The sequence below is a fragment of the Eptesicus fuscus genome, chromosome 25, assembly GCF_027574615.1.
Source record: "Eptesicus fuscus isolate TK198812 chromosome 25, DD_ASM_mEF_20220401, whole genome shotgun sequence".
NCBI classification, from domain to species: domain Eukaryota; kingdom Metazoa; phylum Chordata; class Mammalia; order Chiroptera; family Vespertilionidae; genus Eptesicus; species Eptesicus fuscus.
In genome coordinates this window covers 3,379,833-3,402,717 of record NC_072497.1, presented here as the reverse complement: position 1 = coordinate 3,402,717, position 22,885 = coordinate 3,379,833, and the positions used below count along the sequence as shown (strand labels likewise).

The 22,885-nt window shown below is 54.2% G+C and overlaps 1 protein-coding gene and 1 pseudogene across 2 annotated transcripts in view; both read left to right on the top strand.

The window, feature by feature from the left end:
* Positions 1-2,680: 2,680 nt before the first annotated feature.
* The window catches only part of AP3B2 (adaptor related protein complex 3 subunit beta 2), a 30,249-nt gene continuing 10,044 nt past the window's right edge, over positions 2,681-22,885 (top strand). The window contains exons 1-13 of one of the 2 annotated variants that reach the window (XM_054713197.1): positions 2,681-2,793; positions 11,679-11,754; positions 12,369-12,443; positions 12,711-12,806; positions 17,350-17,510; positions 18,085-18,151; positions 18,252-18,434; positions 18,542-18,825; positions 19,144-19,198; positions 19,532-19,603; positions 21,248-21,310; positions 21,581-21,713; positions 21,987-22,096. In XM_054713197.1, the coding sequence (XP_054569172.1) occupies positions 2,681-2,793; positions 11,679-11,754; positions 12,369-12,443; positions 12,711-12,806; positions 17,350-17,510; positions 18,085-18,151; positions 18,252-18,434; positions 18,542-18,825; positions 19,144-19,198; positions 19,532-19,603; positions 21,248-21,310; positions 21,581-21,713; positions 21,987-22,096 (1,488 nt within the window). Of the gene's footprint in view, positions 2,794-8,971; positions 9,220-11,678; positions 11,755-12,368; positions 12,444-12,710; positions 12,807-17,349; positions 17,511-18,084; positions 18,152-18,251; positions 18,435-18,541; positions 18,826-19,143; positions 19,199-19,531; positions 19,604-21,247; positions 21,311-21,580; positions 21,714-21,986; positions 22,097-22,885 lie in introns of those variants that run through there. The other variant, XM_054713196.1, reaches the window with a different exon arrangement.
* On the top strand, positions 13,730-15,212 carry LOC103303557 (26S proteasome regulatory subunit 4-like; annotated as a pseudogene).

Here is a 22,885-nt window from a genome sequence, read left to right as displayed (position 1 = left end):
GGAGATGGTTGGGGAGGGGGGTCCGGGAACAGAGGAGGGGAAGATAATGGGGTAGCTGGAATTGGAGATGAGAGGAAGACTTGGCTGAAGAGGAGGTCCCAATTGCTGGAAACTGAGGGGTTCTCAGGGGTGGCTCGAGGCAGGATTTATCCGTCATGTCCGGCACAGAAGGCAGGTGTGGGGGAGTGAGGACATTCACCCTGGGCCTATCCCCGAGCCAGGACTCCCTGAACCCTGGGCAGATCATCTAACCAGATGCCTAGTGGGAGGAGGTGGCCCGTGCAAACTCCTGGTCCCTCTCCTCGGTCCCTCTAGGCCGTGACTAGAGCAGTCGGCACCATTAAATTCTTCCTCTCGGAGGCTTTCCTGGGTCAGCAGTTCCAGACCTTGGAATTGGAGGGCAGGGAGCCGGAGCCTGGAGACCTCTTCCTGTTCAGGCTGATTTCCCCCACGGGACGCTGGTGCGGGGCCCACGTGGGTGTGCACTGCGGCCACGGAGAGAGCATCCACTTCGAGGGTAAGAGTTTCCGGCTGAAGCAGGGGCCTGGTCTGCAAAGAAGACTGCCCATCCGCGTCCCGCTCCACCAGTGGGGGAGCCACAGGGGAAGGGAGACTGTGGTCCGAGCTGGGGCCGCAGGTTTCTGAAAGGAGGCGCTTAGGCAGCCACCTCCGGGTCCTGGGAAATGGGGGTGCATGATCTCGGGACGGGGGTCACATGATCTAAGCCGGGCTGTGATCCGTACCCACCCGGCCATTCCCGCAGGCAAAACTCCTGGTGGGCACGGGCCGCACCTGCCCCTGGGCTCCTGCGAAGGCATTGTTTCCAAGCAGGGGCAGCGCCCGCTGCTGCGCTCCGACCCGCTGTGGCATGTGCTGCGCAGGCGCAGTGGCATGGACCGCAGGGCACTCGAGTGCCGCCTGCACCAAGCCATGGACGTGGACCCGTCTCTCTACCTGCGTGCACTAAGCAGCTGAGTGCACTTTGCTCGACCTGGGGCCCAGCCTGGACACCCTGCAAACGGATCCAAGTCCCATTAGCTTGGTGAGCTACCCACTCAGGGCCTCACCCGCCTCCAGAGCCTGTTAACAACTGCAGCTCACCACGGTGTTGCTGCAAAATTCACACCCTTGCACCCGCGCAGCCCACTGGCCTCACTGGCCTCAAGGCCAGCTTTCCTCTGACAGAATCAAATCCCCCAGAAGCAAACTAGGCCTGCCCACAGCTCAGAGACCGGGGCCGTATCTCTCCCCCAGCCTCCCAGCCTCTCATTCCAGGCACTGCCCGGGTCCTGGTCAAACCCACCGCGATCGGGGAACCTTCCTGTGGAGCCCTGCTCCGCCTGCCTGGGCCCCGCCCATTTCCACCAGGCTCCCCAGTTCTGGTCTTGGAGACATAGGCATCCTAGCCTATAGGTCAGTGGGTCCCAACGTGGGGCACACGCCCCACAGGGAGGCAATTTAATTTTTAAGGGGGGCAATTCGAGAATGAGTTATTAACAGTGAATTTTTTTGCATTTCTTATGGTTCTAGGGGCCTCATATACAGTCTATAAATATATATTGTGACATATTTATGCATTTCAGTTCTCTTCTATGTTTTGAAACTGTATTTGCTATTTTTTCATATCACTTCATATTATCTTTTTTAAAAAAAAACACAATTTCTTAGTGATTTCTTCCTCTGTCCTTTCGTTCTTTTATTTTTCTCTTTCATGGGTGCCATGTTCTTTGGAGGCTTGTTTGGAGCTCTTCTAAACTCCTCCCCCAAGCCCAGCCAAGAGACCCCAGCTACCCCCCTAGCCACCCCGGTGCCTCAAACTCAGGCCCAGCCAGATCCCATCCCTTTCCTTCTAGATCCAGGTTGTCTGTCCTTGGGGCGCCTGGAACCTTGGGAGCTGAGCTGGAGGCTTCATCTGCTTGCACCAGGCCCTGTCCCAGCCGCTTCTCTTTCCCTTCCCTCCTCGGTGTCTGGACACGGAGTTGCCTCCGGACTAGGCTGACCTCAGGCCCTTCAGAGGCTTCAAGAAATGGTCATTAAACTATTTTCCAAATGTGAAATCTGGGTTCACCGCCCCTCTATTTTGTCCTCATCTCTTTCCCTGGCGTCTTTGGTCTCTGTGGTCAGTCTCTGGTGCCGTGGTCTAACCCCCCCACCCCCCCCAGCCTTCAGGCACAGCCTTCTCTTCAGCCCCCCTCTCCTTCCGCTGAGTAGGTGATCAGCACAGCCCCTGGAGGCCGGTCCCCAGGTGGGGAGAGGGCAGGCGAAGGCGGCCTGCACCCCCAGAACGTAGTCGCCGCCTCAGTTCAGCAGCCTGAACCCTCTGGCAGACCTGGAGAGGCATCCCCTCAGGGCGCGCGCCATCCTCTTGGGAGGGAGGGATTTGCGAAGCGGCGGGGCGGGGCGGACCCTCCGTGGACACGCCTCCCGCGGCTGGGCACCGGTGCCTTTAAGAACCTCCGCCAGGGCCCTGATTGATGATAAATCGCTCACTCCCTGCGCCTCCGTGACTGGGCCTCTGCAGCGTACAGCACCCCGCGCCTCAGCACCCTGCAGGGTACAGCACCCCGCGCCTCAGCACCCTGCAGGGTACAGCACCCCGCGCCACGGCCACAGACCTCGCCCGCCCACCCGCCCGCCCGCTGCGCCCCCCTTCTCTGCTGCCGCGCGCCCCAGCCACCCCATGTCGGTGGCCCCCGCCTACAATGAGGACAAGGGTGGCTCCGCGGGCCCCGGGGAGCCCGAGTACGGCCACGACCCGGCCAGCGGCGGCATCTTCTCCTCCGATTACAAGCGGTGAGGGAACCGACCGGAGGGTGGGCAGGGGCTGGGGCCTCCCGGGTCCGCGCCTGCGCCTGGCCTCGCAGACGCGCCGGCACCATGGACAGCGACCGTGCACCAGGCCCCACCCTGGCGACGCGACTGAACCCGCAGCTCCTGTCTGCTGCGCCCCAGTCCCCACACCGGCTCCCCATCCAGGGGCGCACCTGGGGCCCCGTGACATGGTTGGAGGCCGTGGGGGGATGGGCCAGCCCCCTCTGTTCCTGGGCCGACCTCCCGCCCCAGGGGTTTCTCTGCTTTGTGGATTACAGGTTCTCTACCTTTTTCCCACAAGGCAGGCTGATTCCAAAAGAACTCTGGAGGGGTCAGAGGTGGCGAGGAAAGCCGATGGGGTATAGACTCGGGGCCTCCAGGCCTGGCTCCTCCTACAAATCCATTTTCCCTCATTCTCAGCCCCAGGTTCTCATCCTCATCTCTTACCTGGTGCACTGCTCCTGTAGTTCAGCCCCACCTTAACTTCCCTCTGCCCCTCCCCACCTTATTACTTCCTTCATTTATTCGTAAATTCTGTAGCAAGCATATATAAGGGCCCACTGTGTGGAGTCTTGTCCTAGTCACTGTGAATACGGCCGTGAACGTGACCCGATCCTGGCCCTCGAGTTGCTCTAGAGGGGAGCACAGAGGGTTTTCAGTGTAGTGCGGGCCGTGGGGAGGGCCCGAGGAGCTTGTCCCTGGCCTGGAGGGTGGAGAGTGAGGGATGCGACAGGCCAACCTAAGAGCTTATCGAAAGGTGGGGAGGTGAAGGAGAGTCAGGTCACAGGTTTTGTAGGTGCAGGTACAGTGGGGCCAGAATCCCCATACAAACCACCATGCATACCATTGTAGTGACCAGAAAAGAGGGTGGGGAGATGCCAAGGTTTTTTTTGTTTTTTTTTGGGGGGGGGGCGATACTGATATCAGATTTGCATTTTAGAAGGATCCCAGGCTGGACTGTGGAGAAGAGATTGAAGGGTGTGCTGGATTGGTCCAGAGATAAGTGTGTGTGTGTGTGTGTGTGTGTGTGGGGGTGTGTGTGTGGTGGGGGAGGGGGTGGTGCTGAAGTAGGGAGGAGGATATGTGATGGCCTGGTATAGGGGAGGGACAGAGGATTTGAGGGTTCTTGAGGAGGCAGAAGCCAGGACCTGATGATTAATTTGGAAAGAGGTGAGAGAAAGGGGCTGGGAGAAGATAAGGGATGATACTCGGGTTACTAGTGCCTGCAGCCAGATAGATGGTGGTGCTATTCAGTGTGGTTGGAAATAAGGATGTTATAAGCAGTGTTGAGCCCAGTTTTGGACATGCTGACGTTACAAACTCAAGACATTCCAGTCGAGTTGGTAGCTGGATATTAGGATTTGAATTCCAGGAGGTGTGTGTGTGTGTGTGTGTGTGTGTGTGTGTGTGTGTGTGTGGTGGGGGAGGGGGGGTGGTGCTGGAGTAGGGAGGAGGATATGTGATGGCCTGGTATAGGGGAGGGACAGAGGAGGATTTGAGGGTTCTTGAGGAGGCAGAAGCCAGGACCTGATGATTAATTTGGAAAGAGGTGAGAGAAAGGGGCTGGGAGAAGATAAGGGATGATACTCGGGTTACTAGTGCCTGCAGCCAGATAGATGGTGGTGCTATTCAGTGTGGTTGGAAATAAGGATGTTATAAGCAGTGTTGAGCCCAGTTTTGGACATGCTGACGTTACAAACTCAAGACATTCCAGTCGAGTTGGTAGCTGGATATTAGGATTTGAATTCCAGGAGGTGTGTGTGTGTGTGTGTGTGTGTGTGTGTGTGTGTGTTGTGTTAAGGCCACAGAAGGAAGTGAAGATTAACCCTGGGAGGGCATATGAGTTCAACTAGGGCACCGATATTGGGAGTGACCAGAGAGCAGGGCAGTGTTTCAAGATAACAGAAAGTAAACCAAAAAGCAGGAGGTCCCAGCTGGCGTGGCTCAGTGGTTGAGTGTCAACCTAGGAACCAGGAGGTCACTGTGGGATTCCCTGTCAGGGCACATGCCCAGGTTGCAGGCTCGATCCCCAGTGTGGGAAGTGCAGGAGGCAGCCGATCAATGGTTCTCTCTCATCATTGATGTCTCTATCTCTCTCTCCCTTTCCCTTCCTCTCTGAAGACAATGAAAATATATATTTTTTAAAAAGGTAGGAAGGCCCTAACCGGTTTGGCTCAGTGGATAGAGCATCAGCCTGGGGACTGAAGAGTCCCAGGTTCGATTCCAGTCAAGGGCATGTACCTTGGTTGCGGGCACATCCCCAGTAGGGGGTGTGCAGGAGGCAGTTGATCGATGTTTCTCTCTCATCGATGTTTCTAACTCTCTATCCCTCTCCCTTCCTCTCTGTAAAAAAAATCAATAAAATATATATTTTTAAAAAAAGGTAGGAGGAAAATAAAACATGGGTTCAAGAAGAAGGAAGTGACCAGTATGGTCAGTGCCCATTGAGGTCAAGTCAGACAAGGAAAGGAATTTGTGACCCTTGGTTTGACAAAGAGCAGGTCAACCCCTCCTTGCTTCATTCCCCACCTCCTGCCCTGGGAGACCAGTTCTGGCAAAGTCAGAGGAAGAGCTAGATCGTTCCTCTCTTCCCTCCCCCAACATCCTGTTATGAACATTTTAAACCTACCGATAAGTTGAATGAGTCATGCAATAATGTGTACACCCTTCACCTCGATTCAACCATTGTTGACATTGGGCCATATTCGCTTTGTCCAGCCACCTAGTCATACTTGTTTTTAGCTGAATCACGTAAGCTGCAGACATCATGACCCCTCAGTCCTAAATTCTAATCGGCATCTACAGCCAGATTAAAGTGATAGATAAGTGAATAGCAGCTGAATGAATAAAACACAGTGAACGGGAACTTTGCTTTCAAGAAGTTTGAATGGTGTGGCCGGCATGGCTCAGTGGTTGAGCATTGAACTGTGAACCAGGAAGTTACGGTTTGATTCCTGGTCAGGGCACATGCCTGGGTTGTGGGCTCAATCCCCAGTAGGGGGCATGCAGGAGGCAGCCGATCAGTGATTCTCTCTCATCATTGATGTTTCTATCTCTCTCCTCCCTTCCTCTCTGAAATCAATAAAAATGTTTTTTTTTAAAAAGAAGTTTCAGTGGAAAGGGGAAGGAGGGAAAGAGTTTCTGAAGGAGAACACAGGTTCAGGGAAGTTTGTCCTTTATTTTTTAATGTATTTTTTATTGTTGATAATATTACAGATGTCTCCTATTCCCCCCTCCCCTTTTCTCCCTCCTCCCAGCCTCTACCCACCCCTCCAGGTCTTCCCTACCCTATTACCCCTGTCCAGAGGCTACGTATATAAGTATATATGTTCTTTGGTTTATCTCTTCTCATCCCCCCAACCCCACATCGAGGCATGTCAGTTTGTTCCATGCCTCCCTGCTTCAGCTCTTACAGGTATACCGGTTAATAATGCCGATTTTCTAATCCAAGAAGACACGACAATTTCAAGAGAAACATCAAAAGTGCTTTATTCAAAGTAATCTCCATCGCTAGCTACACATTTCCCCCATCTTTCAGGTAATTTGTGGATACCGTCCCAATAGAACTTTTCTTGTTTTGAGGCAAACCATTCAGAGACCCAATTTTCCACTTCTTCGTATGTTTTGAAGTGCTGCTCAGAAAGTGCATGTGCCATCGATCGGAACAAGTGGTAATCTGAAGGAGCGAGGTCTGGTGAATACAGGGGGTGGGTTAATACTTCCCAGGAAAGATCTTTTAACGTGTCTTTAACTGGTTTTAAGTGTGTGATGGTGTGTCATCATGAAGAAAAATTACTTTGCCGTGTCTTCTGGCCCATTCTGGTCGTTTCACGATCAAAGCGTGGTTCAAATGGATTATTTGTTGTCGGTAGCGATCAGTATTAACAGTTTCCCCTGGTTTTAGAAGCTCATAATACACCACACCTTCCTGATCCCACCAAACGCAGAACAGTGTCTTCTTTCCGAAGTGATTTGGCCTTGCAGTCGATGTTGATGGTTGACCTGGATCAACCCATGATTTTGTGTGTTTGGGATTCTCAAAATAAATCCACTTGTCATCGCCAGTCACAATTTGATGCAAAAAAGACTTTCTTTCGTGCCATTGAAGCAACATTTTATTGATGACTTTTCGGTTTTCCATTTGTCTTTGGAAATCAGTTGATGTGGCACCATTTTCCTTCCTTTAAAATCTTTCCCATTGCTTGTAAATGATTGGAAATGGTTTGCGGAGCAACGGTTAATCTCTCTGCAAGTTGTTTTTGAGTTTGACACGCATATTCATCCAATAATGCTTGTAATTGTAGGTCTTCAAACTTTTTCAGTTGACCTGGACGTTCTTTGGCTTCCACATAAAAATAATCACTTTTAAAGCGTTTAAACCAGCGTTCACAAGTATCTTGAGATGGAGCATGTTCACCATAAGCTTCCCGAAGTATACGATAACTTTTAGCAGCACTTTTTTTCAAAATAAAGTAATGAATTAAAGCTTCCTGCAAATGCTCTTTTTTTTTGCATGAAATTTGACATTTTTAGGCATAAAAATATCTATGATGTTAACACCTTCAGAAAATTTGACATACGAAGTTTTGAAACTTGCTGTCAATTTTGTTGTATTGACATACATCTCAAATCGCATATATATCAACATATGTGTAACTCCATATATTGAAAAAAATCCACATTATTAACCGGTACACCTGTAAGAGCTGAAGATCTGTTGGTCAGTTCGTTGCGTTCATTAGATTCCACAAATAAGTGAGATCATGTGATATTTGGCTTTCTCAGTTTGGCTTATTTCACTTAGCATAATGTTTTCTAGGTCCATCCATGCTGTCCCAAAGGGTAAGAGAGCCCTCTTTTTTACAGCTGCATAGTATTCCACAGTGTAAACGTCCCACAGCTTTTTTATCTATTGATCTACTGATGAGCCCTGGGCTGTTTCCAAATCTTAGCTATTGTACATAACGCTGCTATGAACATAGGGGTGCATATATTCTCTCTGACTGGTGATTTGGGGTTTTTAGGATATATATCCCAGAAGTGGGATCGCTGGGTCAAACGGAAGTTCCATTTTTAATTTTTTTGAGTAAACTCCATACTGTTTTCCATAGTCTGTTTTATTTTTGTTTGTTTATTAGGATGAGAGCGCCTCGAGCAAGTTTAACTGCAGATGGGAAAGGGCCAGTAGAGTGGGAGAGGCTGAAGGGAATGGCAGGAGGCACAAATCCTTAGGTGATGGCGGGGGGCGGGGGGAGGGAGGACGTGTTTCTAGAGCTGAGTGGGAGGAATGGCCTGGTTTCAAGGCGGACCAGCTCTTCCTGGCGGGGTGGGGGGGCAGGGGGAGGGGGGAGGAGAGCTAGATGTTGGGAGCTGTGAGGGGTTTTATCGAAGGCAAAGGTGAGCATGGGAACTTGAGGAAGGTTAACGGAATTTGAAATACAGTGAATAAAGCCAACCACTCCTGGCAGGGTAGAGATAGTGAAGACCAGAGGGCAAGGGTATGAGTGAGCAGGTGGAGGGATGACCTGGGAGGCCTCGGCCAGGTAGGGCAGGAGGTGAGATAAGAAGAGGCAAGAAGCCCTGGCCGGTTTGGCTCAGTCCATAGAGCGTTGGCCTGCAGACTGAAAGGTCCGAATTTGATTCTGGTCAAGGGCATGTACCTCGGTTGCAGGCTTGATCCCCAGCCCTGGTGGGGGCGCATGCAGGAGGCAACCAATCGATGTCTCTCTCTCACATTGATGTTTCTCTCTATCTCCTCCCCTCCTTTCTGCTCTCTCTAAAAATCAATGGAAAAATATCCTCGAGTGAGGATTAACAACAACAACAAAAGTTGGGTCAGAGTAAGAAGGGTGTGCAAGGTTTCTGAAGAGCAGTTCTGGGGGGCAGAGGTCCCACTGGGGTGTGAGTGGAGGTGAGGAGGGCACCCCTCAACCTCCCTCTGAACCAGCTCCCCCGACCTCTGGCCTCCTGCTCAGAGATTGAGGCTGGCCAGTCTCCTCCCCTCCTCAGTCCTTGTCTCTGAGCTGCAAAGAGGAAACCAGAGCCTCTCTCCCCGCCAGTGTCCGGTTTCTGAGTTTCGGGGGCGGGCCGTCTGGTACAGTGACAGGCGTCCCCACCTCCCTGGTCAGCTCATCCCGTCCCAGAGCAGGATCTGGTCCCGATGCAGCGATTCCTGCAGCTCCCGGCAGCCGTGGCCAGGACGGGGGCCCGAGGGGCCAGCGGGGCTGACCAGGAGGCTGCCAGTCCCGTGCTGGCCCCGGAGGGCGGGCCCGCACCCTGGTACCAGGCCCTGCAGCCCGAGGAGCTTCGGTGGCTACAGGCCCCAGAGGAAGACACAACCCCAGAAGCGTCCCTGGAAGGACCGAGCCCAGAGCCCGGCCAAGGCCAGAGTCAGAGCCAGCCACTACGGTACAGGGGAACCCCAGGGAGCACACCTAGGTGCCCGGGGAATGCCAGGGATGGGCAGCTGCCACTCAGGCCGGACTCCGCTAGTCCCACCTGCTCAGAGGGAGGAGGACTGGGCTGGCATTTAGGGTCCAGGTGGGACAGGTGGGGCCCAGTATGGGGACTGAATATGAGGAAGTGACCAGGAGCGTAAATCCCCAGAACTCTGAGGGGAGGAGGATAGTAAAATGATGGAGGGTTGAGGTCTCATACTGACTTTCTCCTCCCCCCCCACCCCCACCCCCCCCCCGCCCCAGGCCCTGGTTGGAATGGGCTGTAGGTGAGGTTTAGGGACAGGATAAAGCCCGGTTAGAGTTTAGCCAGCCTTTCCCGGCTTGTGAATTGGAACGTGTGGGTGGGGGGGGGGGGGGGGGGAAGCATGACTGGCCTCAGATGCTTGTTTCACCCCAGAGAGTCCCTCAGGCCAGACTAGGGGTCAGGTCAGTGAGTGATGTAAGGGGATCTGACCTCGGAGAGTAAGGTTTCAGGGCCTCGGTGCTGTGCTTCTCCCGTCCCCTCCCTCTGGGGAACATTCGCTGGTGAGAGCGAGGACGAGGGGCCCCAGGCGGTCTGTCTGTGTTAGTGGCATCTGACAGTCCTGCCTACACCCAGTGGTTCCTTTCCCCCCCCTCCCCCTCTTCAGTTCTCCGTGGCCCAGGGCCTGGAGTGTACGCAGCAAGCTGGGTGGGTGGGAGTGGTGTGGGCGCCCCAGCACAGGCCTGGAGGGGGGGGTGCATCTGACAAGTGCCTGTGGCATCTGTGGGTGTGGCGAGGACACCTGGGTGTGAGGAGCTCTGCTCTAGAGAACACCCAGAGTTTAAAGAAGCCTCCAAGCTCCCTGCTCCCAGGGATGGCACCTACCTCGGGGTGACAGGCAAGGACACCCACCTGGCTCCTCATGAGGGCCCAGGACCCCTGAGGCTGATGTAGCTGAACTTAGGAGCCTTAATGTATCATCAAGAATCTCAAATAGGCCCTGAAGAATGGCTCCTCTGTGAATAACACATCCAACAGCAACTTGGGCTTATTCTTCACAGGTGGCAGGATACTATGACTTTCCTGTGACATTACGCCCGATACATGAAAAAAAAAAGAATCTCAAATAGGCCCTAGCCGATTTGCCTCAGTGGCTAGAGCGTCGGACTATGGATCAGAGTCCCAGGTTTCAGTCTCTATACTCACAGGGCAGCCTAGCAACAAAGTATTTGTTGAGTGGTGAATGAACGAATGAATGAATGAATGAATGAATTGAATGAATAAGTTCTTGTTGCTTCTTTTTGAAGTTAAGAATGTTAATAAAGCCCAGTGGATAGAGAATCAGCATGCTGACTGAAGGGTCCTGGGTTCGATTCTGGTCAAGGGCATGTACCTCAGTTGCAGGCTCCTCCCCCACCTGGGCCATCCTAATATATAAAAATCCAGGGGCCGTCACCACCGAAACAACCAGACGGATGACCAAACAGTAGGCTGCGTGGGGGGTTAGTGTGAACGATCACATGACTGAACAGCAGGCTGCATGGGGTGACCAGGCCAGTGGGGGGGCGCAGTAAGGGGTGACCAGGCCAGCAGTGGGGACAGTTAGGGGTGACCAGGCCAGCGGGGGAGGGCAGTTGGGGCACCCAGGCTGGCAGGGGGGGGGGCAGTTAGGGGCGATCAGGCAGGCAGGCAGGTGAGCCAGCGGTCCCAGATTGTGAGAGGGATGTCCGACTGCCGGTTTAGGCCCAATCCTGGGGATCGGGCCTAAACTGGCAGTGGGACATCCCCTGAGGGGTCCCGGATTGGAGAGGGTGCAGACTGGGCTGAGGGGACCCCCACCCCATGCACGAATTTCATGCACTGGGCCTCTAGTCTTATTATAAGAACACTGGTCCCACCCTACTCCAGTGTGACCTCATCCTAACTACTAATTAAAACGGCAAATAAAGTCACCTTCTGGGGCTCAGGAATTAGGACTTCAACATGTCTATTTTTGTTGTTGTTGTTGTTAATCCTCTCTCGAGGATATTTTTCCATTGATTTTTAGGGAGAATGGAAGAGAGAGGGAAAGACAGAGAGAAATATCCATGTGAGAGAAACACACTGATTGGTTGCCTCCTGCATGAGCCCGACCAGGGCCCAGGACAGGGAAGAACCTGGAACCGAGGTACATGCCCCTGACAGAATTGAACCCGGGACCCTTTGGTCCACAGGTTGACTGACACTCTATCCACTGAGCCAAGCCAGCTAGGGCTCAACATCTCTTTTTTGAGTGGGACACAGTTCAACCCATATCACTGTCTGACCCACATGTTTTCCTGTCCCCCTCCGATGGGGTCCTGCCTGAGCCAGCCCCACCCACACCCCTTCTTTCTGCCCGGATCCTCCAGATTAATAGCCCCACCCCCACCCTGTGCCCTCAGCTGACTCCCTGTGCCTCCCACCAGGCACGATGACCTGAAGGAGATGCTGGACAGCAACAAGGATTCCCTCAAGCTGGAGGCCATGAAGAGGATTGTGGCGGTAAGGGTGGCGGGGAAGGGGGGAAAAGAGGGGCCTTCCTTGGGGAAGGGGCCTGGGGTCAAAGAGCATGTCCCCTTTGTGGACCATCTGGCCTCCTCCCTCCTCCTCCTCCTCCTCCTCTTCCTCCTCCTCCTCCTCCTCCTCTTCTTCCTCCTCCTCCTCCTCCTCCTTTTCCTCCTCCTCTTCCTTCTCTTCCTCCTCTCCTCCTTCTCCGTCCTCCTCCTCCTCTCCTCCTCCTTCCTTCCTCCTTTTCCTCCTCTTCCTCTTCCTCCTCCTCCTCCTCCTCTCCTTTCCTCCCTCCTTTCCTTTCCTTCCTCCTCCTCCTTTTCCTTCTCCTCCTCCTTCTCCTCCTCCTCCTTTTTCCTCCTCCTCCTCCTCCTCCTCCTCCCTCCTTTTCTTTCTCCCTCCTCCTCCTCCTCCTCCTTCCTCCTTCTCCTCCTCCTCCTCCTCCTTTTCCTCCTCCTCTTCTTCCTCCTCCTCCTCCTCCTTTTCCTTCTCCTCCTCCTCCTCCTCCTCCTCCTCCTCCTCCTCCTCCTTTTCCTCCTCCTCCTTCTCCTCCTCCTTCTCCTTCTCCTCCTCCTCCTCCTCCTCCTGACTTTAACCTCCCCGTGCAGATGATCGCCCGGGGAAAGAATGCCTCAGACCTGTTTCCCGCTGTGGTGAAGAATGTGGCCTGTAAGAACATAGAGGTGAGCACTCCCCAGCGAGGGGTCTCCTGCTGGTCAGGGGTGAGGAAGTGGGCCCTCCAGCCCCCGGGGGCCTGCCCTGCTCAGAAATGTCCCTGGTCCTGCCCACATGCCCCTGAACTAGATGTGGGCCAGAGAGAAGGTGGGTGGGCACACCAGGGATGCTCTTCCCCACTGGAGGGATCTGCCCCTGAGGACCGCAGCCAGCTGGGGTGAGGACATCCAGGGGGTGGGGGCGCCAGTCCCTGCTGGAAAACCCGCTCTCCCCAGGTGAAGAAGCTGGTCTACGTGTACCTGGTGCGTTACGCCGAGGAGCAGCAAGACCTGGCCCTGCTGTCCATCTCCACCTTCCAGCGTGGCCTCAAGGTCAGTGCCTTGGTGTGCTACCTTGAGGCGGGGCCTCGGTGGTGCTGTGTTGGAGGAGTGGGCCCCGGGGGTGGGCCTGAGCTCTGGGGCCCTTTCCTACCTGCCCAAGGTTGGGAGCGTCAGAGTCAGAGGAAAGGTAACATCTCTTCTCTCCTGAGAAGTCTGTGTTAATGGCAGCCTCAGATATGAACCCCTGGACCCCTGACAGTGGATCCTGCTGGCCCTCCCCCCATTGGTGTAAAGGAGTTGGGGCCCACAGCCCGGCAGACAGGTCAAGCTCCTTAAGGGGAGGGGAGCTGCCCACCTGGGTCCTCACCTCTGGGTGTCAGAGCCTCGTCACCACAGGCTCACTGGCCCAGGAGTCTGTAGAGAACAGTGACTTTGGAATCTTTTCACCTGGAGCTGGGTAGGGGAGGAACAAAAGGTTTACTGGGAACACAGGAGCCGCACTGAGAGGACAGCAGTGAAGGTGGCCTTGCAGGAGAGCTGCCTCAGACATGGAGGTGGACTCCACGGGGAGCGCAGAGGACATGACACGGGACCTATTTCCTGGAAGGTCAGCACAGCCAGCTATTCCCCTCGAGCTGGAACAGATTCCTTGTTCTGTTTAGCCTTGTCTCCGATGCCCAGTGCGTGCAAAGCAGCTCCTTTGAAGACCCGGATCCCTTCTCTTGTGGTGGAACGCTCTCTGGGGCAGCTGGGAAAGGAAATCACCCGAGAATGGACATGGGAGGAGTCAAGTCCTTTATACTGGAGCGGAGGCTGACTCCCCCACACTGTTTATTTTATTTTTTTAAATGTGTTTTTATTGATTTTAGAGAGGGAAGGGAAGAGAGAGAGAGAGAAGCATTGATGTGAGAGAAAAACATCAATCGGTTGCCTCCCATACGCAACCTAACTGGGGATTTGGGGTAACTTCCTGTGAATCCATAATCATTCCCAGATAAAATGTGTTTTGTTTTTTTTTTAAAAGGAAAATAGGTTTTAGTAGTGAATGTGATATGATTTTACTCTAAGAAAATACACATTACTGGCAAGATGGGTCGAAGTCAGAGTGGTGGTTATGGCCCTGGAGGTGGCAAGAAGGATGACAAGGACAAGAAAAAAAAAATACAAACCTCCCGTACCAACCAGAGTGGGGAAAAGAAGAAGAAAACAAAGGGACCAGATGCTGCCAGCAAACTGCCACTGGTGACACCTCACACTCAGTGCCAGTTCAAATGATTGAAATTAGAGAGAATTAAAGACTATCTTCTCATGGAGGAAGAATTCATTAGAAATCAGGAACAAATGAAGCCCTTAGAAGAAAAGCAAGAGGAGGAAAGATCAAAGGTGGATGGTCTGAGGGGGACCCCAATGTCGGTGGGGACCTTAGAAGAGATCTTTGATGACAATCACGCCATCGTGTCTACATCTGTGGGCTCAGAACAGTATATCCGCATTCTTTCCTTGGTGGACAAGGACCTGCTGGAACTAGGCTGCTCTGTCCTGCCCAACCACAAGGTGCATGCCGTGATAGGGATGCTGATGGATGACACGGACCCCTTGATCATGGTGGTGAAGGTAGAAGAGGCCCCACAGGAGACCTCTGCCAAGACGGGGGCCGGGGGGGGTGTTGGCCAACCAAATCCAGGAAATTAAGGAATCTGTGGAACTTCCTCTCACTCATCCTGAGTATTATGAAGAGATGGGAGTATAAAGCCCCGTAAGAGGGTCATTCCCTATGGTTCACCTGGCACAGGTAAAACCTTATTGGCTAAAGCAGTAGCAAACCAAACCTCAGGCACTTTCTTGAGAGTGGTTGGCTCTGAATTTATTCAGAGGAACCTAGGTGATGGCCCCCAACTCGCTCGGGAATTGTTTCGAGTTGCTGAAGAAATGCACCATCCATCGTGTTTACTGATGAAATTAGTGCCATTGGGACAAAAAGATGTGACTCAAACTCCGGAGGTGAGAGAGAAATTCAGTGACCAGTGTTGGAACTGTTGAACCAGTTGGGTGGATTTGATTCAAGGGGAAACGTAAAAGTCATCACGGCCACAAACGGAACAGAAACTCTGGATCCAGCACTAGTCAGACCAGGCCGCACTGGCAGGAAGATCGAGTCCCCCCCTCCGGATGAAAAGACCAAGCAGCTCATCTTCCAGGTCCACACAAGCAGAAGGATGCTGGCTACGTGTACCTGGTGCGTGTACCTGGCTGATGACGTGACACTGGGCGACTTGCTCATGGCTAAGGATGACCTCTCTGGTGCTGACATCAAGGCATTCTGCACAGAAGCCTTGAGGGAAAGTAGAATGAAAGCAAAAAATGAAGACTTCAAAAAACCGGAAGAAAATGTTCTGTATAAAAAACAAGAAGGCACCCCTGAGGGGCTCTATCTCTAGTGAACCACAGTTGCCTTCAAGGAAAGGGTCAGGAGTGCCGACCCTGGGGAGGGAGGTGGTGGGAAGTTGCCCAGAGGAGCCCGTTCCAGTTGCTCTTCATTAGCAACACATTCTGTGCCCTGTGTACCTTCCTGAGCACCATGTGTAGGAGCCCGATGCACAGCACTCCATTTCCAATAAACTGAGCTCTTTCTCAAGCAAAAAAACAAAACAAAACAAAGAAAAAGAAAATACCTATTTTCCGGCATATAAGATGACTGGGCATATAAGATTTTCCTGGGTTAAAAAGTCATCTTATATGCCGGAAAATACGGTATTTCCATCTTAGAGGTGAAGTGACTTGTGCTCAAAGCTGCATAGATATTTACCGTATTTTCCGGCGTATAAGACGACTGGGCATATAAGATTTTCCTGGGTTAAAAAGTCGTCTTATACGCCGGAAAATACGGTACATATTCCTCCTGCTTTTTATTTATTTTTATTTATGTATTTACTAGAGGCCCAGTGCATGAAATTTGTGCATGGGTAGGGTCCCTAGCGTATGCCGGCTGCTGGCCGGGGCCTTCCTTCGTTCTGCGCCATCCCCTGGTGGTCAGCACACATCATAGCGAGCGATCAAACTCCCGGTTGGTAGAACTCCCAAGGGGATACTTTGCATATTAGGCTTTTATATATATAGATTTTTGTTAAGCCTCACCTGAAGACACTTTTCCATGGATTTTTAGAGAGAGTGGGAGGGAAGGGGAGAGACACAGAGAGAAACATCGATGTGAGAGACACATCAATTGATTGCCTCCCACATGCAGCCTTAGTCAGGGCACCAGAGATCAGCCTGCAACCGAGGTATGTACCCTGGACCAGAATCAAATCCGGGTCCTTTCAGTCTGCAGGCTGATGCTCTATCCACTGAGCCAAACTGGCTAGAATGCACATTTCTGCTTTTTATTTATTTTTTGAAAGTAAGTAACTTTTTAAAAAAATGTATGGTTTTTATTGATTTTTTTAGAGAGAGAGAAAGGGAGAAGGATAAAGAGATAGAAACATCGACAAGAAACATTGATCAGCTGCCTCCTGCATGCCCCACTGGGGATCTAGCCCACAACCCAGGCATGTTCCCTGACTGGGAATCAAACTGGTGGCCTCTTGGTTCATGGGTTCACACTCAACCCCTGAGCCACACCAGCCAGGCTACCCTCCTGCTTTTTTAAACAAGTGCCTTTAAGCCTTCTGTTTAAAAATTAATTCCAGAATTTTGACATTGCCATCATTTTTTTTCAGTAATGTTGTGGATCTTCTCTTTCTTCATTTTAGAAAATCCGGGTAGCGTCTGTCCAGCACCCCTGCCATTGTCCATCCCCCTCCAAGATGAACCATCACTTGCAGCTGCTTCTGCTGCAGCCCATGACTGCAGTACACTGTCCAGGTCCTCCTCAGTGTACAGGAAGCTATAGGAGCAATGAGAAGGGGCCCCCACTCTCTTCTCTTTTAAACACTGTGGGAGAAGACGCCCGGGCGGCGTGGCTCAGTGGTTGAGCGTCAACCTATAAACCAGGAGGCCATGGTTCCATTCCTGGTCAGGGCACATGCCTGGGTTGCGGGCTTGATCCCCACTAGGGAGGGTGTGCAGGAGGCAGCCGATCCATGATTCTCTCTCATCATTGATGTTTCTACCCCTGTCTCCCTCTCCGTTCCTCTCTAAAATCAATAAAAATATATTTTAAAAGAAAGAAAAAAAAACACTGTTGGAAAAGAGGAAGAAGAACGGCTTGGGAGAGGTTCGTTGGGGAGAGGCGTGGAAGGACGGACTCTTAGAAGGGAGACCAGCTTGCATTTGCTGGGAGTGGCCTCTGCATGAACACAAGGGAACTAAGGAACAGGGGCTGTTTAGGAACGTTAGGTGCTCTGAGAGTTCTCCACTCTTCCTGAGACTGAAGCAGCCCAGTGCCACACCCGCTTACATGTCAGATTTGTGCAGCCAGGGCCAAGAGTCCATGCCTTCAAGCAGTGCCCCCAGCCCCCCCCACCCCCGGGTACCCAACATCGGCACATCCTCCAGGGTCAGAACGGGGCAAGGAAGCCAGAGCTGGGGGTAGCCAGGGACAGCGCATTCCTCGGGGGTGGCCTCTCACGGCTCTGCCTCCCCCTCTTGCCCTCAGGACCCCAACCAGCTGATCCGCGCCAGCGCCCTCCGCGTCCTCTCCAGCATCCGCGTGCCCATCATAGTGCCCATCATGATGCTGGCCATCAAGGAAGCTGCCTCGGACATGTCGCCCTACGTGCGGAAAACGGCTGCCCACGCCATCCCTAAACTCTACAGGTGTGCCCCAGCCCTGCTCCCCCTCCTGGGGGAGGGGTCCCCACGTCCCCAGCCCACTCCTGTCCTGTCCCGGGTCTTGCATGCTGCTTTGCTTTTTAAAAATGTATTTTTATTGATTTCAGAGAGGAAGGGAGAAGGGGAAATAGAAACATCAGTGATAAGAGAGAATCATTGCTCGGCTGCCTCCTGCACGCCCCACACTGGGGATGCATGTGCCCCCACGGGGATCGAACTGTGACCTCCTGGTTCATAGGCCCACGCTGAACCACTGAGCCTCGCCGGTCAGGCATGCCCTCCTTTTTTTATTCTTCAGGTGGTTTAAGACAGTTTTGGGCCCAAGCCCGTTTGGCTCAGTCTGCCTGTGGACTGAAGGGTCCCAGCTTCCATTCAGGTCAAGGGCATATGCCCAGGTTGCAGGCCCCGTGTTGGGAACTGACAGAGATGGAGGACGGCGGAGCACGCTCACACCTCCCCATGAACAGGGTTGGGGTGAGGGAGGTGAGCACAGCCCGGGCGGACGCTGGGAAGGATGGAGAAGGGCGGGGCAGGTCCCTCTCAACAGCTTCTCCCGCAGTTTGGATTCTGACCAGAAGGACCAGCTGATCGAGGTCATTGAGAAGCTCCTGGCCGACAAGACCACGGTGCGTCTAGGGGTGCCCAGGCCGGGGGGTGGGAAGGTGCCTGACAGAGGCCCTTTGGCCCTCCCTCCCCACGACCCTCTGGCCTCTGTCTGCTCCCCAGCTGGTGGCGGGTAGCGTGGTGATGGCCTTTGAGGAGGTGTGCCCGGAGCGCATTGACCTGATCCACAAGAACTACCGGAAGCTCTGCAACCTGCTCATCGACGTGGAGGAGTGGGGCCAGGTGGTCATCATCAGCATGCTCACCCGCTACGCGCGCACGCAGTTCCTGAGCCCCACGCAGAACGTGAGTACCCGCCCCCCCCCCCCGCCCCCGGCGCGGGCAGGAGGGTCGCCAAGAGCAGGCGCCCGCTGCCCGGCCCCCCCTTTCCCCCCCCCCCCGTCCCCCTACAGGAATCCCTGCTGGAGGAGAACCCCGAGAAAGCCTTCTATGGCTCGGAGGAGGACGAGGCCAAGGGTGCAGGGTCAGAGGAGGCGGCCGCCACGGCGCTGCCCGCCCGGAAGCCCTATGTGATGGACCCCGACCACCGGCTGCTGCTGCGCAACACGAAGCCGCTGCTGCAGAGCCGCAGCGCCGCGGTGGTCATGGCCGTGGCCCAGCTCTACTTCCACCTGGCGCCCAAGGCCGAGGTGGGCGTCATCGCCAAGGCGCTGGTGCGCCTGCTGCGCAGTCACAGGTGCGGCCCGCCCCGCCCACACCGGCCCTGGCTCCGCCCACTCCCCTGGCCCCGCCCACACTCCCCCGTCCTTGTCCCCCTCACATCCAACCCTGGCCCCGCCCACCCCTGGCCCCGCCCACCCCCGCCCTGGGCCCTCCCACTTCTGGACCATGAGCCCATCATGCCCCCTGCCTGCCCACACTGGCCCATCTCCTCCTGCTGGTGCCCTGGCCACACCGGTCCCCTCCTCCTTCCTACTTGGTCCACTTTCCTTACCTCCACGGCTGCTCCCTGCCCCAGCGAGGGGCCCACATAACCTCTGACCCTCCTCTGCAGTGAGGTGCAGTACGTGGTGCTCCAGAACGTGGCCACCATGTCCATCAAGCGCCGGGTGAGCAAGTGACCAAGGTCTGCCCTCCCCGTCCAGGGGGTGGCTTCCATGGCACCATGAGCTCATGGCGCTAGGGCCTCGGGGGAAAAGCAGGCTGGGAAAGAGCTTTGGCAGTGCAGCGTGGGGGAGGGGAGACCCCAAATGCAGGATCCTGGGGCCCCTTGGGAAGGAAAGCCCATGAAGAAAGGCCCGTCAGATCTAGAGGGAGGAGGGGGAAATTGAGGAGTGGGGGACAGTGATATGGCAGGGAGGTCACTGGGCCCCGGGCCAGGAGGAGGGTTGCCCTGGAAGAGAGGCTGTGGGGGGACTCCCTGGCTGCCTCTCCCTTGACAGGGTATGTTCGAGCCCTACCTGAAGAGCTTCTACATCAGGTCCACCGACCCCACCCAGATCAAGATCCTGAAGGTGAGTGACATACAGAAGTGGTTGTGGCCTCTCTGGCCGTGTCCCCCGTCCCCATAGACCCACTCAGGTATCCACAGTGGCCACCTGGGCGCCTGCCTATGTCTGGGGCTGAGCCCGTGGCCTCCCAGCCAGAAGTGTTTGCTCAGGAAGCCAGGCTAATGAGGGCCGGGGGATGGGGAAGGGAACTGACCTTTGCCTAGACCTGTTCTGTACCCACCAGTTTTTACAACAACCTCAGGAAGTGTAGGTTTTCTCCTTTTTATTAAAATGTGGGCCCGAGGGGAGGAGGTAACCACCCCAAGGTCAGTTCTGCTGACTTGAAAATTCATGCTTTCTCAGTGCAGCCCTCCGTCTCCCACCCACGGTGTTATCACCCCCACACTCCCACCCCCTTGGGCTTCCATGCACATATATACCCACAGGAGCCTGTACCCCATCCCGTTCCTGCTCTGCTACCTCACGGAGTAATTTAAACAGTTCAGAGAAAGCAAACTACTGGTAATCAGGCATCCTGCTCTGGTGGAGCCTACAGTCTAATTGGGGTGAGGAGGAGGCATTTAGCAGCTAATCCTAAAACAAACGTAAAAATCCCTTTGTCAAACGCAGCATGACAGAACAGTACAGGGAACTGTAAGAGCATAAATAGGAGGACCTGATGTATAGTCTGGTGTCAGAAGGAGGCTTGAACTCAGGCCTGAGAAAGGAACACGAATTACCTAAGTAAAGGCAGGGACAGGAACTGGAAGCACTCCAGCCACATTGTGGAGACAGCACATGCAAAGGCCCTGAGGCAGGCAGGAGTCCGACAACGGGCCTTTGTGACGGGGGCATGGAAGGCAAGGGGGAGTGGTGGGAGATCAGGGACTTCCAGACCAAGAGAAGATGTTAGTCTTTATCCTAAAAGCAGTAGGAGGCTTTATGTTTTCTTTATTTTTTAAAATATATTTTATTGATTTTCCACAGAGAGGAAGGGAGAGGGATAGAGAGCTAGAAACACTGATCAGCCGCCTCCTGCACACAACCCAGGCATATGCCCTCAACCAAGGCACATGCCCCTGACCGGAACCGAACCCAGGACCCCTCAGTCCGCTGGCCGACGCTCCATCCACTGAGCCAAACCAGCCAGGGCTTTATGTTTTCTTTATTAATATTATTATGTCAATCCTCACCTGAGGATATTTTTCCATTGATTTTTAGAGAGAGTGGAAGAGAGAGGGAAAGACAGACAGAAACACCGATGTGAGAGAAACACATCAGTTGGTTGCCTCCTGCACACACCCTGACCAGGGCCCGGGCCGGGGAGGAGCCTGCAACTGAAGTATGAGCCCTTGACCAGACTCAAACCCGGGACCCTTTGGTCCCCAGGCCGACGCTTTATCCACTGAGCCACACCGGCTAGGGCAGGCTTTACGTTTTCAATGGAGCGGGAGAGGTGACATGATCAGGCTGTAAGTGCAGCTGTCAGGGAATCCATTTCAGAGGCGAAAAGGTCCTCCCGCAGTGCGGACAGGCTTCTGACCGGTCAGTTCCCTGGTCAGCCTCAGGGTGCTGGGGGCTCCCCGAGGAGTGTTTGCTGGTGTGTGCAATGTGTCTGGAATGACCAGGTGTGAAAGCACAGGGCGCCCACTCTCTGCCTTCCTGCAGCTGGAAGTGCTGACCAACCTGGCCAACGAGACCAACATCCCTACGGTCCTGCGGGAATTCCAGGTACGGGCTGGGGCCGGTCCCAGCCAGAGGTCCCGGAGAGCGGAGAGCGGGCCACTCTTAAGGGTCCAGAGTGGAGAAACGGTTATCTTAGGTCCTCTCCCAATGCCGCCTGCTGGCCTTGGGCCAGGGAATCACTGGGCAGCGGGTGAGGGTGCCGCTTCCTCTCCCAGAATTTAGTCTCTGGCGTGATGAGTCATTGAATGAGGCGTGACAGTCCCCCCGCAAGCCTGCGGGGTCACTGAGGGGTCACCCCGTTGCGATGTCCCGCAGACCTACATCCGCAGCATGGACAAGGACTTTGTGGCAGCCACGATCCAGGCCATTGGACGCTGTGCCACGAACATAGGCCGAGTCCGCGACACCTGCCTCAACGGCCTGGTGCAGCTGCTGTCCAACCGTGATGGTCAGTGCTTGTCTGAGGGTCCGGCTTTATGAGCAGTGGGTGTCTGCCTGCATGTCCGACGGCCAGTGGGTATCCACCTGTCTGTCCAGGCACAAGGTGTGTCCATCGGTCTGTCTGCCTCAGGGGGTGTCCAGGTGTCCCTGCGTCTCTCCAGGGCCACTGGAGGAGTGCAGGGGGTGGGGAAGAGAGCCAGGGTCTGGGGCACTGCAGGGTCTGTTCACCTGCACGTGGCCATCTGGCTATCTGGGGCCCACACTCTCTCCCATCCCGCAGAGCTGGTGGTCGCAGAGTCGGTGGTCGTCATTAAGAAGCTGCTGCAGATGCAGCCAGCACAGCACGGGGAGATCATCAAGCACCTGGCGAAGCTCACCGACAACATCCAGGTGTGGGCGGCAGGGATGCCACCTCCCCTCCCCTCCCCACCCACCCCTGGGCCCTTCCCTGACCCTAAGACCCTATAATTAACAAAATCAACCTCCAAATCCTCCCGCACAGGCTCTAATAGGTCTTCAGGTGGAAGGAGGGGAAAGATGGGGCCATGTGACCCTGACCTTGTTGCCCAAGATTCGCCTTCCCTTTGGGGATCCCTCACCGAGCGCCCCTTTCGTGTTTTCTCCAACGCTCTCGCCAGCGGTGGCTGGTTGACAAGTCCTGTGTTTTCCTGGCAAGTTGAAACTTTGAAACCAGGTGTTCCTGGAGATTCAGGAAGAGTGGCATGGAGCAAAGCATTGAGGACAGAGCGGATCCAGGAAATCAGTCTTTAAAACCTCGACTGACATTAGGGCTTGAAGAAGCCAGTGAGCCCAGCCGGTGTGGTTCAGTGGATAGAGCATCGGCCTGCGGACTGAAGGGTCCCAGGTTCGATTCCCGGTCAGGGCACATGCCTGGCTTGCCGGCTCGATCCCCAGTGTGGGGCGTATAGGAGGCAGCCGATCCATGATTCTCACTCATCATTGATGTTTCTACCTCTCTCTCCCCCTCTCCCTTCCTCTCTGAAATCAATAAAAATATGTTTTAAAAAGAAAAGAAGCCAGTGAAACCCCAGGGAAGAAGGGCTATGCTGCCCAGGAGACGCCCACCTTTTTAAAAAATATAATTTTATTGATTTCAGAGAAGGGAGAGGGAGATAGAAACAACAATGATGAAAGAGTCATTGATTGGCTGTCTCCTGC